This window comes from Cotesia glomerata, linkage group LG10 (assembly GCF_020080835.1).
Source record: "Cotesia glomerata isolate CgM1 linkage group LG10, MPM_Cglom_v2.3, whole genome shotgun sequence".
In the NCBI taxonomy this organism is placed as follows: Eukaryota; Metazoa; Arthropoda; class Insecta; order Hymenoptera; family Braconidae; genus Cotesia; species Cotesia glomerata.
This window is the reverse complement of record NC_058167.1, coordinates 1,361,968-1,380,199: the sequence shown is the minus strand read 5'-3', so window position 1 is coordinate 1,380,199 and position 18,232 is coordinate 1,361,968. Positions and strand designations below refer to the sequence as shown.

The following is an 18,232-nucleotide window of genomic DNA, read 5'->3' as shown; positions in this document are numbered from 1 at the left end:
AAATTTTTTAATTATTTTACCTAAAATTTGATTTTTTTGCCTATGCTTGGCCGATGCTCGGCCAATGCTTGGTTACTATGTTCGGCCGACGCTCAGTCGCCTATATCGGCTGGGTGTTACCATCCGATGCTCGCCCAGTCTTGGCCCAACGATATTTCACGATATTCGGCCGATACTTAAAGATCGGTTACCAGTCTTGGCCCAGTATCGGGCCGATCTCCATTTTTTGTATGGGTATGTTTTTCAATTCAACATACTTTATTAAACGTGAAATTATATTATTGATAACCCAAAAAAAGAAATTTTGTTGAAATAAGGAATCGCTTCATTATTCTTTTGTTAAAAGTGCATGTATTTTTTGTGTAATCAACGGATTTATTATGTCTATTTAAATAATAAGATATTAGTATGAAATAATGGAATATAACACTAACAAATTGAGATTTAAATATGCGTTAAATGAAAATGATGCTTTACTTTAAACTTACCTGACACTCGTAGAATAATGCATTTAAATTTTGTCTCATTGTCGTGGTAACGATATACTTTATTCTTTGTTAATGCATTGTAACTCTTGAAATCACTAATGTAGCAAGTTTCTGCAATATATCTTTTATTATTTTCATTAGGGACACTGATTAAGGCGTACATTATTTTAAATGAATGTTATAAATTGTCATAGAACAAAACCAAAATACACTAATATAAACAGTGCTGCGACAAAAAATACGTGATACTCGATCTATGGAAATGACAAGAATAAACAGGTCAACTGTGAATTAGTCCGCTTGCCACCGAGCGTTGCCGGTGTATGTATGCTTGCGGTTTCTGCGTGCGCATGTGTATGTGTGTGTCTGTCCGTTTTTGACACAATAATTTAGTAAACAAAAACAACGCTACAGTCGACGCTCTCTGTATTGGACCTCTCTGTATTTGACCACATTCTTCCTCTGTATTTGACGATTTTACACAGCTCTTATAGGCAAGGACGAGTCAAATACAGAGGATGGTCCTGTACGGGCGAGTCAAATTCAGAGAGCGTTGACTGTATTTTTTATTGGTTGTCTCCTTTTCTAGGTAACCACCGTAAAAGATGTCTTAACAAATTTGTAATTAACAATTTATGTATCTATAAAAATTTTATATTTTTTATTAAACTTCAAAATCAGACAAAAAATTTTATAATTTTAGAACATGAATTGTATGGATTAAATTATATTTTTAAAAGATTTTTACACGTAAAAAAAAAATAAGTGCTGCAATAGAAAGCTACAGGAGAAAATTCTGTTGTAGCAACCAGGATTTTCATGTTTTAACAACGAGACTCATCCTGTTGCTACCACATGAAAAAATCCCGTGGCAGCAATTTTCTTTTTAAGTATAAATTTCAAATTTTCAAAGAAAAATTCAAATTTTGAAAAAAAAAATTTGGAATTAGGAAAAAAGTTAAAATAAAAAAAAATCATTTTTTTTCGAGTATTACGAGAAACATTGAAATTTAAAAATATTTTTTTGTTCAGTATAGAAAAAATTCCAATTTTAAAAAAACATTTTTTTGACGTGATAATGTCTATGAAATCGATGAGCAACCGGCCGCCTGCACAAGAAATATCACGTTCCGCCTGAGCCTGAACATGCAAACAAGAGCGTCGAATAGAGAGGCACGATCGGCCCAAGCCGATTAGGAATAATATGACTAATATTATAGAAAGAATAATTAGAATAATATTACATAATTTGACTATAACTAATTGTTCGTGATAATATTAAAACAAATTTTTTTAAAAATTATATTAATTATATCAAATTATTATTATTAACAATATTAATAATTATTATTAATTAACCCTTCGTTGGTCGCGCTATGAGCGAATCGCCGCCTAACAACTACTCAACCTATAAAGACTCGCTATAGTGCGAGCGAGAAACTAAAAAAAGCGCGACCAATGAAGGGTTAATATTAATTATAAATAACAATAATTATATCAGTTATCAAATTAATATATCAATTTTCCATTAACAATGTATTACTAAATACTTTTTTTTGTTAAAATAATTTTTATATAATTAAAATTTTTCAAGTTTTAAATACTAAATAATGATAATTCAATGGTAAGAATTTAATTCAATTCATTATTAAACTATACTATTTTTCATCAATGTTTCTTTATAACAATTTCACATAAAACGATCGTCCTAAACCGACTTTGGAGACAACCAATTTTTTTTTTTCAATTTATTCAAAGTCTAGACTATCTTATTCTAAAAAAGTTTTTCTTGAAATCATACGAATAAGCAATCGTCAGCAACAGATAGTGCTTCGAAAATTGAGATCTACATAATAGTCTCTAGCCGAAATTATAATTATTTTTATCGAAGGAATTTGTTCGTATATTAAAAAATTTTTTCTTGTTTTGCATCGCCAAATTTTCTTTTCGTACAATTAGTTTATAGTCTTTACTCAAAACAAAATTTCTATTTATAAATAAAAACATTTATTCTCCATTTAAAAAAATTAATATTTTATACTGGGAAATTTATTTGTACAATAAAGTCAACGAATTCTGATTGGAAAAAATTTTTTACTTAAATGAAATAAAAATTATTAGTCTTAGTTTAAGAAAACTGGAAGGGAGATAGTTTTTCACTTGAATCAAAATATGATTTTCATTTGTATATATTTATTTACATCAATGCATAAATAAACAGTTTCCAAAAAAATTTATTAAAAATTTTTTTTATGTCCAAACAATAATTCTGATGAAAATGCAAAATTAGACATCATAACATTTTTTCTATATAATTTTTTCGGGTTCTTCTTTGTGCCCTTCCTTTCTCCTCTCTCTGACATTACACGCTTGCGCGCGCAATGTACACAACATATTAAAATGTACATCGGCTAAATACTATACTAACTCGCAGTCCTCACAGACGACAGACATTTTCTTATTATTGCTCTCAGGTTATAAACACGTGTTTGCCGGCGTTCCATGATTATGTGCTGTATTTCTCATAATAATTCTATCTATGATATAATTGCATCATATTATTTATGCATATAAAACACAGTGTTGTAAAATTAAACGTAAAAGTGATATATATTATTAAATAATTTGTCAACTGTTAGTAATCTGTAAGATTGACTGAAAATTTGTGGTGTAAATATGTACATATATGCTTATGTATATATATAGTGTGTGTCTACAAATAATAAAAGATATTTCTAACCGCGACTTTAAATATATTTTTAAAGTTAATTCTTACAAGAATATTTTTGCATGATACGAACTTGGTAAAGTAAAAGTAAAAGATGAAACGAGGTCCATATAAAACATATTTGGGTCCAGGCGGAAACGGCGTTATGCCGCGATCAACATTTTACGATAAATTAAAAAAGTTACGGTGTGATGTAAGTATAAATTAATTTTCTACCATTAATCTTTCAAATAATAAAGTCAACAGACATTGGTCAGCTTAGAGAATTTTGAAGAAAAAAAATATGATTATGGCAATTTTATTCAGATATATATATTATTATTTATGGGACTTCCGTTTCCGGTGCTATAGTGTAGAGACGTATGTTATCTCAAGTGGTCAAAATTTTTAAAGTTTTGTGAGTTTCGAGTAGTGTAGGAGAGTGGGGAATAAAGCGGGAGATTGAGAAAAAATCGGAGTACGGGTGGGAATATTAATCGGAGTTAGATTTTGGGGATTAGAAGCTGAATTGGGGGTAGCAGTTTAAGACCTCGACGAGGTAGAGGTTAGGCAACTTGCTGGTGAGGGGTTCAGAGGGTAAGAGGGGTATAAAAAGGGAAAGGGTAAGTGGTGCTGGGTGGTAATAGAAAGAACCAAGGATACATTGGTAACTGTGGGACAGTTGATAAGGTAGAAAGTAGGAAAGGGGACATGCCGAATGGTAAGGAAGCTAATCAGGCGGGAAGTTCAAATTGGTTTCAGGGGAATTTTAAACTAGGGAGGTCATCAAGTGTAGGGGAATTAGAGGAGGTAGGGTCTGGGGGCAAAAGAAAAGACAGGGATTCAGAGTTAGAGTGGAATCTGGAAAAAGATAAAGAAGAAAGGGAGCTGATTAAGAAAAGCAAGCTACAAGTTAGGACGATCAATAAGGGAAAAGAGCTCAAAGCTGGGGAGATGGAGACCTTAATGAAAAAGTTAGAGGATTTGGATGAAAGAATCAAGCAGGAATGCAAAAAAGTTAGTGATGAGGTAGGAGTATTAAGAATGGAGGGTAAAAAGGAAAGAGAGGAGATGAAAAAGATATGGGAGGCTGAAAAGAAGATAATGAAGGAGAAAATAAAGGGGATCGAAGATAGACTCGAAAAACTTGAGCAGGAACGCGTGATGGTAGGAATGGTAGAGGATGGTGGCGGAGAATGCTCTGGCAAAGTGTTGGATGCAGAGAGAAGGTTGAGAAAGCTAGAATGGGGCGCAGAGAGAAAGGAAAGAGAGTCAAGGAGAAAAAATGTAATAGTTAAGGGTGTCTCAATGAAAGAAGGGGTTGACTGGAAGAATGAAGTAGAGAAAGTTTGGATTAAGATGGAAGTAGGTTCCGGGAAAAAAAGTATGAGGAAGATTGGGGGACTAGATAAGGAAGGAAAAGGCTTGGTACTCGTAGAAATGGAAGGAATCGACAAGAAAAAGGAAGTAATGATCGCCAAGAGTAAGTTGAAAGGAGAAGACATCTGGATAGAGGATGATTTAACCTATGAAGAGAGAAGAATTAAGAAAATCATATCACAAGAAGCGGCGAAGGAAAGAGCTTACGGTAACTTGGTGAAAGTGGGGTACTTGAAAATGTGGGTGAATGGAAAACTGAGACTGTGGGATGAGGCAAAAGGGAACTGGAAAAACCAACAGGGAAAAGAATAAGGGAGGAGGATGGTAAAAAGGGTGGGGTGGGCAGAAAGAAAAGGGAAAGGAGAAAGAGGAGCAAAGAATGTACGTATCAGATTTGCTTCTGGAACGTAGCTGGGGTGAAAAACAAAGAGGAGGATTTCTGGGTAGGTTTAAGAAAATGGGACATCGTAGTGTTACTTGAGACATGGGCTAATAGTAAGAAATGGATGGAGGTGAGAGAGTCCTGGAAAAGGGGATTCAAATGGGACATACAGGAGGCAATAGTTCCCAAAGGAAGGGGTAGAGCAAGAGGAGGTATACTGATCGGAGTTAAAGAAGGAATAGAAGTAGGAAAAAAGGGGAAATGGGATATAGAAGGGTGGGTGGAAAGAGAGGTCAAACTAGGAGAAGAGTGGTGGTGGGTAGTAGGGGCATACATCAATGAAGATCTAGACAGGAAGAAAAAGCTCATGAGCAGATGGATGGATGAGGCATGGGATAGACGAATACTAATCGGAGGGGATGTTAATGCCAGAACTGGAACAGACGGAGGAATTAAAGTCGGAAAAGGACATGAAGAATGTAGTATAAGAAAATCGAAAGACAAAGTAATCAATAAGGAGGGAAAGGAGCTATGTAGATTCATAGAGGAAAGAGGATGGGCAATTTTAAATGGATGTATTGAAGGAGACGAAGAAGGAGAATGGACTTTCGTAGGGGAAAGAGGCTGTTCTGTAATAGATGTGGTGATGAGTGATGAGAGAAACCGTGATAAGATATTAGAATTAAAAGTAGAAGATAGAACAGAGTCCGACCACCTCCCGGTTTCGGTGAAGGTAATAGCTAAAGGGAGTAGAGAAGAAAAGAAAGACAGGGAGACAAGGCAGGGGACAGGTAGAGAATTATGGACCAAAGAAGGAATAGAAAACTTTCAAGAAGGTCTAAAAGACGAAGAGACAACTAGAGGGAGTGTTGAAGAAGAATGGGAAAGCCTAAAAGGGAAAATCAAAAAAGCAATCAAGAAGTCACTGAAAAAAGGGATTAGAGTAAGAGGAAACTCGGGTTGGTGGGACGAGGAATGCAGAATAGAAAAATCTAAACTAGGAAAAGCTCTAAGGAAATTAAAGGGTGGGAAAATGATAAGAGAAGATTACATTAAGGAGAAGAAGCAATACAGAAAAGTCTGCGAAAGAAAGAAAGAACAGGAAAGGCAAATGTGGGAGGACCAGGTCAAAAACGCAAGAACAGAAGAGCAGATTTGGAAGATCGTAAACGAAGGGAGGAAGAAGAGAGACGGGATTAATAAAGATATAAAGATGGAAACATGGGATGTGCACTTCAAAGAGACCTTTGGGGGAGTAGAAGAGAGGAGAAGCTGGGAAGGGGTGATGGAGGAAGAAACGGAGGAGGAAGAAGAGCTAGGAGACATTGAACTAGAGGAAGTTAGAGTAGTGGTAAAAAAATTAAAAGATCACAAGGCAATGGGGGGAGATGGAATTCCAAACGAAGTCTGGAAATATGGAGGAGAAACGATTGAGGCTGAATTATGGAGTATATGCCAAAAGGTATGGAGGAGGGAGGGATGGCCGAAAGAGTGGAATGACGGAATAGTAGTTCCAATTAAGAAAAAGGGGTTGGGAAAGGAGGCAAGTGACTACAGAGGCATTACAATCACACAGACTGCCTACAAGGTGTATGTGGGTATTCTCGAGAAAAGGTTGAGAGAGGAGGTGGAAGGAAAAGGGAGGTTGCCGATATCACAGGCGGGATTCAGAAAGAAAAGAGGGACAATAGACAATATCTATGCCCTGAACTACTTGATCAACCGTGAAATACATAAGGAAAAAGGGAAATTGGTGGTTCTGTTTGTGGACTTCAAGGCTGCCTTTGACTCAGTGGACAGGACGGAATTGGTAGAAGGAATGAAAAAGAGAGGTGTAAATATAGGCTTAGTGAAGAGATGCGAGGAAGTTCTGAAGGAAACGAACGGCAGGGTGAGGGTGGGGAAAGATATAGGGGAGAAGTTTTGGACAGTAAAGGGAGTCAGGTAGGGATGCCCTCTGAGCCCGCTGCTGTTCATTCTTTTTCTAGCAGATCTAGATGAAGAATTAAAGAAAGGAAGATGGGGAGGTGTGGAACTTTCAGGGGGAGAAAAAATATATTCCTTAGAATATGCTGACGATATAGCTCTTCTAGCAAAAAATGAGGATGAGATGAAGGGGCTAATGAGAACTTTAGAAAGATACGTTGAAAGGAAAAAGCTGGAGGTTAACGTGGCAAAAACGAAAGTGATGAGGTGTAGAAAAGGAGGGGGCAGAAAAAGGAAAGTGTTCTGGAACTGGGGAGGGAAGGAGGTAGAAGAAGTTGATAGGTACACATATCTTGGATACGTGCTCAGAGCTAATGGTGAATAGGATTTACATATACGGGAGAGAGTAGCCAAGGGAGCAAGAATGTTAGGACAGGTATGGGGGCAGGGAAAAAGGAAGTTCGGAAAGGACTGGACAAAGAGAGTTTGGCTGTTTGACAAACTAGTATGGTCGGTTCTTTGCTACGGAGTAGAGATATGGGGGTGGAAAGCTAGAGAAGAGGTAGAAAAGCTTCACGACAGGTATCTGAGGTGGGTGATGGGGGTCTTCAGGAGTGTAGCCGGGTATTTGGTCAGATAGGAGCTTCAGAGAGATAGGCTGGAAGGAAAAGCAGGGATCAGGGCGTGGAGCTTCGAAAAAAGAGCTGTAGAGGGAGGAGGAGGGGAAATAGTAAGAAGATGCAGATTGGAAATGATAAAGAGAATCAAAGCGGGTAGAGGGCTTTGCGGATGGGAAGCGGAGAGAAAAGAGTACTTCGAGAATAGAGGATGGAGTCTAGACGAGGTGGAAAGAAGGTGGGAAGCGGGCACGATGAGAGGGGAAGAACTGGTGAACATAGAAAAAAGGAGGCAGGAAAGGGAGAGATGGGAAAAGATTCTGGTTTCGGAAAGCAATAGAGATTATAAATTTATTAAAGAAAAGGGTATACCGGGATATCTGAAGAAGGGGTGGAGTGAGGATAGATGGTGTAGAATGGCTAGATTTAGGCTCGGAGATTTCCTAAAAGGGGGGAGATACTGGGAGGAAAGAGGAAAAAGGTTATGTGAGGTATGTGGGAGGGAAGAGGAGACTTGGGAACATGTTTGGGAAGTGTGTTCAGGGATGGGGCTTGAAAAAGGCTGGCAGGAGATGAGAATGGAGGTTCTGGGAGGAGAAGGGGAAGGAGAGGAATGGATTAAAGGGATAGAAACGTTATGGGGTCGCTCAAGGATGGAGTAGGGTATTCAAACAAATTATTAGAGTAGTTAAAGGTAAAAGTAGAAGAATACAGCGGAAACGGAAGTCAAGAGGATGAGTGTGGATGGATGATGTATGAGAGAAATAGCGGTTTTTTCTTGGCCTCGGCCTTCTTTTTTTCCCGCTTCTGTTTTTTCTGTTTTTTCTTTTAGTTAAATAAGGTGATAGATGTATATATATTGATAGCGCTGATTTCTCGATCTCTGTAACTAGGTTAAGACTCGATGTACATAGAATATAAGATAGCTAAAATTAAGTATGTAATTTTTGTAAGCGGAACGGGGGTCCGCTATTGTACCCCTAATTTTGGGCAATAAATTCTATTATTATTATTATTATTATTATATTATTATTTATATATATATGCTATTCCATGTCAAATTGACCACTTTTGAACCCGATCCCTTTAGATTTTAGCTGAAACTTTTCTATTCTTTTCTACTCTTTGAAAGACATTTTTGAGAATTTTTTCAAATTTTTTTATCCAACCCACAAAATGTTTTAAATTTTTTAAAGAAATGGCTTTTTTATTTTTAAATAGCCATAACTTTTTTAGAAGTTGACCTTTGGGTGCCTTTTTTTTTTTTTAATTTTTGTTTTTGAATGAATTTTTCGAAAAAATACACAAAAATAATAAAATATAATCAATTCTATAAAATAATCGGTTGTTTTGAGCAAAATCGTTATTTTTTTAAAGTTCGTCACTTTTTTTTTTATTTTTGTTTCTCAAAAAAAACTTCAACCAATTGACAACTATTCCCGCTCATCCCGGGCAGGGCCGATTTTTTTTTTATATATTTTTTATGTAATTGAAAAAAAAATTGTCAAATTTTTTAAAATAAATTTTTTTTTTTTTTTCAATTAAATAAAAAAATCGGCCCTGTCCGGGATGAGCGGTAATAGTTGTCAAATTGATTGAAGTTTTTTTTTGAGAAACAAAAATAAAAAAAAAGTGACGAACTTTGAAAAAATAATGATTTTGTTCAAAACAACCGATTATTTTATAGGTGATTCTCTGTAAGGACGTCTTAAATCTGTACAAAATTGTCCGGTCAAATTATTTTTGATTTTATTAGAAAAAAAATTAACAAGAGCTACAAAACTGTCAGCTTAATTATAATAAATAAACAGCCGAATTAATTTTTGATTTTTCGATATTTGTGTATCTTTTTGTGCATGCGTAACATGACAGGGGACTGACGACAGGGGACTGATTTTTTTTATCAAATTGAGAAAAATGAAGCAAACTATTTCAATGCATTCAACTTTTTAAGTTCTCAATGAATGTTTACATTAATTAGAATAACATTAAGACTTATGAATCTAATTTTATAAATAAATTATAAACAAAAATAGCTGCCAGGGGACTGAGTTTTGAAGTGGCCCAGACACATATTTCCAGCACAAACGGTGCTTTGACACTAAATAAAATGCCGATAAAGTGCTAACAGCCCTATGGTTATTAACTTAAGGCTAGTTAGATCCTTTTAAACCTTACAAAAGGTAAAATAACAAGCTAGACTTTTTTTTTTTGTCTTTGAACTTCTAGCAGGGGACTGATCTCAAATGCCTGGGACAAACTTTGGTTTAATGAATTTAATGAATCAAATTAACTTTCGGTACTTTTTATTGAAGAAGATTGTTAGTTAACTAATTAAGTTTATAAGCATTATGGACCATATTATATATTATTTACGAATAACTTAAAATTTAATCTTAAAGTTTTAATTTTGGGACTGGGACAGCCCAGGGGACTGACATTTCGGTGGTTTACGAATTTATAGCAAAAAAACCAAAATTTATTTCATTTTAATTTTTAACGCTCCAAATAGAAATGTTTTTTTACTTTTGTAATAAATTTTTTTTAGTTAAAAAATAACAATTTTTTTAATAAAAAAATTCCCGGAACAGCAAAAAACATCCTTACAGAGAATCACCCTTATAGAATTGATCATATTAAATTTTTTTTTGTACATTTTTTCAAAAAGTTCATTCAAAACTGTGGGGGTCATATCTTCCACCACTCTTTTGTAATTTAATTTAATTATTATTTATAATTATTAATATTAATTAATTATCATTTATGAATATTAATATTATTTAGTTATGATTTATATTTATTAACATTATTTAATTATTATTATTATCAACATATAATTATTTAGTTAATAATAATTATTATTAGTTATTAGTAATAGTTAATTAATATAGATATTATTTAAGTTGTAGATTTTCTACAACGTTATTAAGATTTTGTTTGAAAAGTTTCAGTTGTGTCTCATCACCATAAATTATGGATATATAATAATAATAAATTATGGAACTCCGAAAGGAAGAATTTAAGAGCGTCATCAGGAACGCCGAGGAAAAACAACTCCTAGGCGAACTGATGGACAAGTCCATGCACAGCGTGTACTTCAAACACGTGCGTGATCATGGCTTGTCCACCCAGCTGACGTTTTCCTTCTTAAAGTCAGCTGGCCTGATGTCCGAGACTGAAGGGTTCATATTTGCTTGCCAAGATGGTGTCATTAACACTCTAGAGTACCGTAGCAAGGTGCTCCAGGTGCAGCTCCCGGACACGACCTGCAGGGCGTGTAAACAACATCCGGAGACGCTTATGCACATTTTGTCAGCATGTCCTGTGCTGGCAAGAGGTGCATACATCCAGCGTCACAATGCTGCCCTGAGAGTACTGTACTACTATCTTCGTCACCGCTACGGTATTGACGTGACACCGGTGCTGCCTTATCTGCCAGGAGATATTCCCCAGGTTGTTGAGAATGACAGTTGCAAAATTTATTGGAACATGCCGTTTGCAACAACTCGGCGGATAGATCACAACAAACCTGATATTGTGCTCTTCGACAAGGCTACTCGTGACATTTATGTCATTGAGTTCTCGGCCCCGGCTGAATATAACATCTCAGCCAAAGAAGAGCACAAAAGACAGATATATCAGGATCTCCTGTTTGAAATTGGCAAACTTTACCCAGGTTACCGTGTCAAGCTCGTCGTCCTGATTGTTGGCGTCCTCGGAGGGATGAAACAGTCTTTTGTATCCTCACTTGCCAGAGTTCCAGCTTGCTCATCAAAAGCTGAATTCTTGGCGGTCAGGATGCAGAAGGCTGTCATACTAGGTTCCCTCCGTCGACTTAGGAAAATGACTTTGGCCTGCTGTGATCACTAACCGCCTTGTTGTGCGGAGTGGTCCAGCAGTAATGGATGGAGCTCAGGCTGGGCCCTCGGAGAATCGGACTCCGGGGACAACTCCCCTGAGCATTTAATAACATAATAATAATAATAATAATAATAATAATAATAATAATAATAATAATAATAATAATAATAATAAGCGGTGCTTGCTACGTGGCCTCCAAGCGGCGCATCGCGGGAAACGCAGACCATAACACCAGGTCTGTAGGCGAACGACGTAGCCGATGCAGTGGGCCAACTACCCACTGCATTGAAATACTGAGTTACAACAAGACGTAATCTCAGAAGTGCTCCCCACAACCGGTCCTTTTCGGATGAGGACCATTCATCAGGTGGGAGGAGCACGCCGGACCCGATGAACGATGACGACCCTGGCGCTTTAAGGACTTACTTTAAGTGGACGGAGGAACTACGAGTCGACCTCTTGGTGTGCTACCAACGTAGCGAGCCGGGGGTGAGCGGTTATATGGCCCGGATGCACACTCTTTGGAGTGATATGCATCCGGAGCTAGAGCATTTTACGCCTAAACACCTGCGTAATTATGCCGCTTATCTTCGGCGTAATAGAAGATCGCTTGTGCCGGATAGAAGGCAGTCTAATAGACTTTCCTTTCCGGCGCAATTACACCAAGAGCGACGCCGTTCCTCCTTGGATGACAACAATCCCTTTATAGGACGGCAAGTAAGTATATCTAAAAAGATAACTTACTCCCAACAACAGCTAGAAGCGGTAAATGAAGATCTCCGTGCAAACATCCTGGAGGATTCCACCCTGCTCACTGTGAGCCAGGTTGTGTATGGTGCAGCAGTTTCGGCTTTTCCGAGAGAGAGACATTGTCTCTCGATCGAGGCAAGGTTGAGACAGCGCATCTCACAACTTGGACTCAAAATTGACAGATCCCGGAAACAGGTCTCCCGCATTCAGTGTGTGATTGAGTTTGAAACAACTCAAAGAGCATACACGCCCCGAATTCGGCGCATTGCTGCTGAACTTCGGTGGCGTCATCACTCACTGAATAAGAGTACTCTTCTTGTCATCAAGGAAGAGTCTCTCAATAAATTGCGGGCTCTAGTAACTGCCAAAAAGTCACTAGAGAAAAGGCTGAAGCGGTTGGTCGACAACTCGTTGTTTCGATCCATCCCTTCACGCTTTCTGACACCAAAGACCGATGTTACCGGGAATCCACAGATTCGGTAGAATCTGGCGCCAAGTTCCGTTCAAACGGAGCGCCAGACTACCGACTGTGTTTACTGTAAGCAGAACGGTATTTCGGGGTTGGAATATTTTATTTAATTCTACGGTACTTATTTTTCCTAAATTGTATATTATAACAGTAATACATGCGTTATTTTACTATTATTAATTAATTATATCCACTTATAACAATTAATATACTTGAAATTATTAAATTTTATCAGCAAAAACTATAGCGTGCTCACGAATTTCGATCCTGACTTTTTTTTCATGGAGAAAAGCCAGTGCCACAGACTAGATGAAATAAAAATGTGTAGTAATCCTCCTATAGATACGCAACTACACTAAAAAAAGTTAATTCACAGCTTGCATCTATGGCCGCCAGGGTGCACGGGAATTATTTCTACATAAACTGTAGCTTCAACGGGATAGCTCATTAAAGTTAGCACCCCAGAGTTTTTTTTTTTTTTTCAATTTTTGAACTTTTTTTTTATCACATCGTTAGCTCGTCATTTGTTCTTTATTGTTCATTATCATCATTTGTTAGTTCTCGATTTATTTATTTAAAAAAAAATTTATTAATAATGTACCTTTAAGTTAGCCCCCCTATCGCATTTTTTAATATTTTGGTAGCAATACGGGTCATTAAACCTCTGTTTTTGATTGTTCATGTATATAAAACATTTGTTCCTACTTCACATTGTTTATTTGTTGTTTAATTAACATTTTTGATTAGCTGAATATTTGTATATTAAATATTCGCACTGCGCATGAGTCAACTTTACGTTTAGACTTTTAGCCCGGTCTTTTGAAAATTATAGCGACAAGCACATTTCATATGTAAAAAATTTAAAAATCTACAATTGTAATTTTTTAGGAATCACTTTTTAATTAATTGGGTATTTGCATGATTTTCCAATCCATTAAATAGTTATGTCTTATTATTTTTAAAAATTTTTTAAAATTTTTGAAAAAAAAATTTTTTTTTATTATTTATAAACATTTAAACTATTTAACAATAAAAAAATTGTTAAATTTTAAACGAATAGGTAGCTCCCTCTTTCGTATGTGACGTCATTGTGCATATTCCATTCAAATTTGTTGGCGCCAATCCACTCACAGAATGTTTTTATAAAAACGCCTGATCAGCTGTTGTGATTGTTATTAAAAAAAACAACTGTTTAAATTATTTCAAAGCAAAAACATAAACTTTATAACTTTTTAATATGTCATTAAAAAACAGTGGTTGTTGGTGTATTGTACCAACATGTAAAAATACCGGTAAATCTAATCCAAATAAAATTTTTATAAATGTTCCATCAAATAAATTAAAACGAAAAATGTGGTTGGATGCATGCGGGAATAAAAGTGATTATTCTTTATCAAGTCGACTTTATTGTTGTGAGGATCATTTTGATGTAAGTAATAATAAAAATCAAAATAATTTGTTTATAATCAACTTATAACCTCAAATTTTTTAAATATTTTGACTGTAAATGAGTAATGAATTATTTTTATTTTAGTTAAAAACAGATATGGAAAATTATTTAGAGTGGAAAATGATTGGTGGTAACAAACGGATGAAAAGTAATATTTTGCCACATAAATACATTGAAGAATCAAAACTGACAAGTGTAGAAGTTTCTCCAATGAAAGTAGATCAACCAAGTTCTGAGAAATCCAGCTTCAATTTTGATGATAAAATGATAGGTCGAAATTCAAGCAATAATATCGATAATATGGATCTGGAATATTTGGATACTGCAAATTCTACTGCAACTCAAGATTTTAAAGCCAGTGCATCTAATGTTTTTTATGATAATTTTCCTCCTCAAACTATAAAAGTTAATGCTGCAGTTCAAGTCAAGATAAGAAGTTTGTATAGGAGTACACAAATTCAGTGTAAACCTCAAACAAAAGACCGTGCAACTTCTCCCATTAAAATATTCTCTGGAGTAAAAAATTTGGATGACTCATGTTCTTCATCAATTAGTAATAATCAAGTAATGAACACATCAAATACAACAGTAAGTTCATTCCCAACTTCTTCAGATAACCTTTTGTCGACAAATCCAAGTACTGAAAATGACTGGAAAAGCCAATATCAACAAGAAGAATTCCAAAAATTAAATTTAAAACAAACTTTCCAAAAAATTCAACAATCACCTCGTAAATATATCGGTATTCCAAACGACTGTATGGATATTATCGATATTTTACGGACTGCTAAATTAAGTGATGTTGAAATCTTTCTCACATTAAAAAAAATAAGACTAAATGAAAGTTTTGCTATTTTAGCAGATGATTTTGGGATGTCTACTTCTAATGTAAGTCGTACATTTACTAAGACCTTGCCAATCATAACTGAGTATTTAAAAGACTTCATTATTTGGCCTTCATCTGCAAAAATTAAACAACAATTGCCAATGAGTTTCAGGAGTCGTTATGCCGCAGTTGAATCGATCATTGATTGTTTGGAAATTGAAATTGAAAAGCTAACAGACCCAGTTAAACAATCATTGACATGGTCAGAATACAAAAAATGTAATACTGTGAAATATTTAGTATCTTGTATTCCAGATGGTATAGTTAATTTCATATCACCAGGTTATGGTGGTAGAGCATCTGATGCAGAAATAGTTTCAAACTCTGGATACTTGGATTATTTAAAGCCAGGTGCAGCTGTATTAGCAGATAGAGGTTTCAAACATATTGAAAATTTAGTAGTTGCGAAAAAATGTACATTGATTAGACCTCCTACAGTAAGCTCTAATAAGCAACCAACTCATGATGAAGTCATTGCGACGAAACGAATCGCTAGCCTTCGAATTCACATTGAAAGGTTAATAAGAAGAATCAGAGAATTTCATATTTGTGAACTTCATTCATGTGTTAATGTTAAATTGATTCCGCAAATGGATAATATTATCACGATTGTCGCTGCTTTAACTAATTTACAAGGACCACTGATAAAAAAAACATAAGTAACATTAGAGATTAATTAAAAATATAATATTAATTATTTTACAAAATTTTGTTATTCACAGTAAATAAGCTTATGTATATATCTATAAACATTCAAAACATACAAGTGTCTTAAAATAATACGTTTTGATCTTAATTATTTTATTGCTCTGTTTTGTATAAAGAATTAAATAATCGTTTAAAAATACATTTCTCCCAAAATTTACTCAAATCTTCCAATAATTTATTAATTAATTGTGATTCGTAATTAATAATAATAGATTTAAACGCTTTTGTATGTTCGAAGTTCGGGTCTGCAACAACAAACATCGCTTTTTTTCTTCCGGCAAAAAGCATTTGCATTTGCATTTGCGTTATGTACTTCATTGCTACTTTATCGTAATTATTAGTATCAATATATGTACGAGCACTTTTATCTGACGTTGGGCATTTAATTTCAATAACAAATTCGTCGTCAATAGCATCAGGCGAAGCTCCTAGATAAGGATATTTTTCAGATAAAAATAAACCACATTTATTAAACTTTTTTTTCATCTTCTGTTCAACTTGTTGTAAAACCATTGCTTCTAATTTTTTGCCTCGTTCCATAGCTTTTGTATTCCGCAATTTTTTACCACCGACCAACAACTCCACTAAAATTTATTTATTTTATTATTAGTCTAATATTTCAACTATAATATTTAAACACTTGTTGTAAATTAAAAACTAACCTATATTAAAATTTTTTTTTATTTTTTTCAATATGAGAATTTCACTTTAAAAAAACAAAGAAATGACTGGTTGATTTTTTTATATATACTATTTATTTTTAAAATTTCGATTTATCAAAAAATCCAAAAATTATTAAACAATAATGAAATTACGTATCATGAAAATTTATACTCACAGGTTAGCTTTTGCGCCTTGCATTTCTGCAGATACAAAATTGGAGTTAGTAGCTAAGTAAGATGTGACCATACCCGAGAAAAAATATTTATATATAATTATATATATTTATATATAAATTGGTTATATATGATTATATATGAAAAATGGCCAAATATAATCATATCTAATTATATATAATTATATATAACAATATTTAATTATATATTTATTACATCTAATTAATTATTGGGTTAATTTTATGGATAGAATATTTAATATGGTCCTACGCAATTCTGTGTAACTAATTAAAATGCAAAAAAAAAATATCTAGATATAGTTTTATAGCTATAATACCAGCGGTCACCCATCCAACTATTAACCCTGCTCAATGCTGCTTAACTTTGGTGATCTCCGTGCGTCTTGAAGTGTCTGCTGTGCTGCTGTCTTAGATAATGATGATTCTATGATCTACATAATGTATCATATGAGTTTATCATAAATGGGATATAAAAATTGATTTTAATATATATTTGGATAGTCATTATTCATAATTTATTTATTTTACCGAATTTCATTATAATATAACACTTATTTAAATAATAAAATAAATAATGATTTTACTATTAGGTAATAGCAGAGCAGACCAAAACATCTCATAGGAAATGTGACAAATTTTGTATTTCAGAATTATTTAAACGTAATTATAAACATCATTTTACACTTTTTGTGATTACCAAAAAAAAAATTTTTTTTCAAAGAAAAAATTTTTATGTCTGTTAATTATATATAAGCATATATAATTATATATACTTATATCTAATTATATATGGGACAATATACAATCTTGCATGGCTGTATATTGCTCCATATATAGTCATATATAATTATATATGATTATATATAACCTCATATACAATTCCATATATAATCATGTATGATTATATATAATTCTATATACTTATATATAATTGTATATGGAACTATATATAATCGTGCATGGTTGTATATTGCTCCATATATAGTCATATATAATTATATATGATTATATATAACCTCATATACAATTCCATATATAATCATGTATGATTATATATAATTATGTATGATCATATATAATTGTATATAATTATATATGTGATTCCATATATAATCATATATGATTATATACAATTATATATAATTATATAGAAACATTTTTTCTCGGGTAAAAGCATCAACACGAGGTAGATTATCGGATCGAGCTTTACTGAAACCAGGATCGACTTTTCTTCGAGGCATTTTTATTTTTTTTTAATTATTTATTGTCAGTTACTATCACCCCGTTCACATGTACCACTAGTACCACTCAGCATTTATGGTAATATAGAGTATAATCATAATATCTGTGCTAATTATTCTTTTTAAAGAAAAATATCTATGCTACTTTCAGTAAATTTTAGTCTTAATGATAAAATATAACTAAACTCACTATAAATAAAAACCAACTTGAAACTTTTTTCAATAATTTATCATTCGTCGTTTATCATGCATTCAAATAACGCGCCAATAATATGCACAATGACGTCAGACCAATCACATCACGTTTTACATCACGTGATTTTTACATCATATTTGACCACTTTTATTTATTTATTTATTTAAAAATTATTTGTAAAAATTAAATTTTTTTCTTACGTAGGTATTTTATGTGTATCAAAGAATTTATTAACTGAACTTTATTTGCAAAATCATTTTCATGCAAATACCCAATTTAATTTATCTGAAAAGTAAATACAATTTAGATCTTGAA

General features: G+C 33.8%; 3 protein-coding genes across 3 annotated transcripts in view; 2 read left to right on the top strand and 1 right to left on the bottom strand.

Annotated features, from left to right (window-relative positions):
- LOC123273050 (putative uncharacterized protein DDB_G0291608) overlaps positions 1–684 on the bottom strand; it is a 78,145-nt gene extending 77,461 nt beyond the window's left edge. Inside the window, exon 1 of the mRNA XM_044740215.1 lies at positions 489–684. Coding sequence (XP_044596150.1) covers positions 489–651 — 163 coding nt within the window. The 5' untranslated portion in view covers positions 652–684. The remainder of the gene's footprint in view (positions 1–488) is intronic.
- A 4,397-nt stretch (positions 685–5,081) lies between these two features.
- On the top strand, positions 5,082–6,905 carry LOC123272891. Its single transcript, XM_044739907.1, has one exon. The coding sequence runs from the start codon at positions 5,082–5,084 to the stop codon at positions 6,903–6,905; it is 1,824 nt and encodes a 607-aa protein (XP_044595842.1).
- Positions 6,906–14,240: 7,335 nt separating this feature from the next.
- LOC123272890 lies at positions 14,241–15,575 on the top strand. Its single transcript, XM_044739906.1, has 2 exons — positions 14,241–14,667; positions 14,890–15,575. The coding sequence occupies exons 1-2, from the start codon at positions 14,241–14,243 to the stop codon at positions 15,573–15,575; spliced, it is 1,113 nt and encodes a 370-aa protein (XP_044595841.1).
- The last annotated feature ends 2,657 nt before the right edge of the window (positions 15,576–18,232 follow it).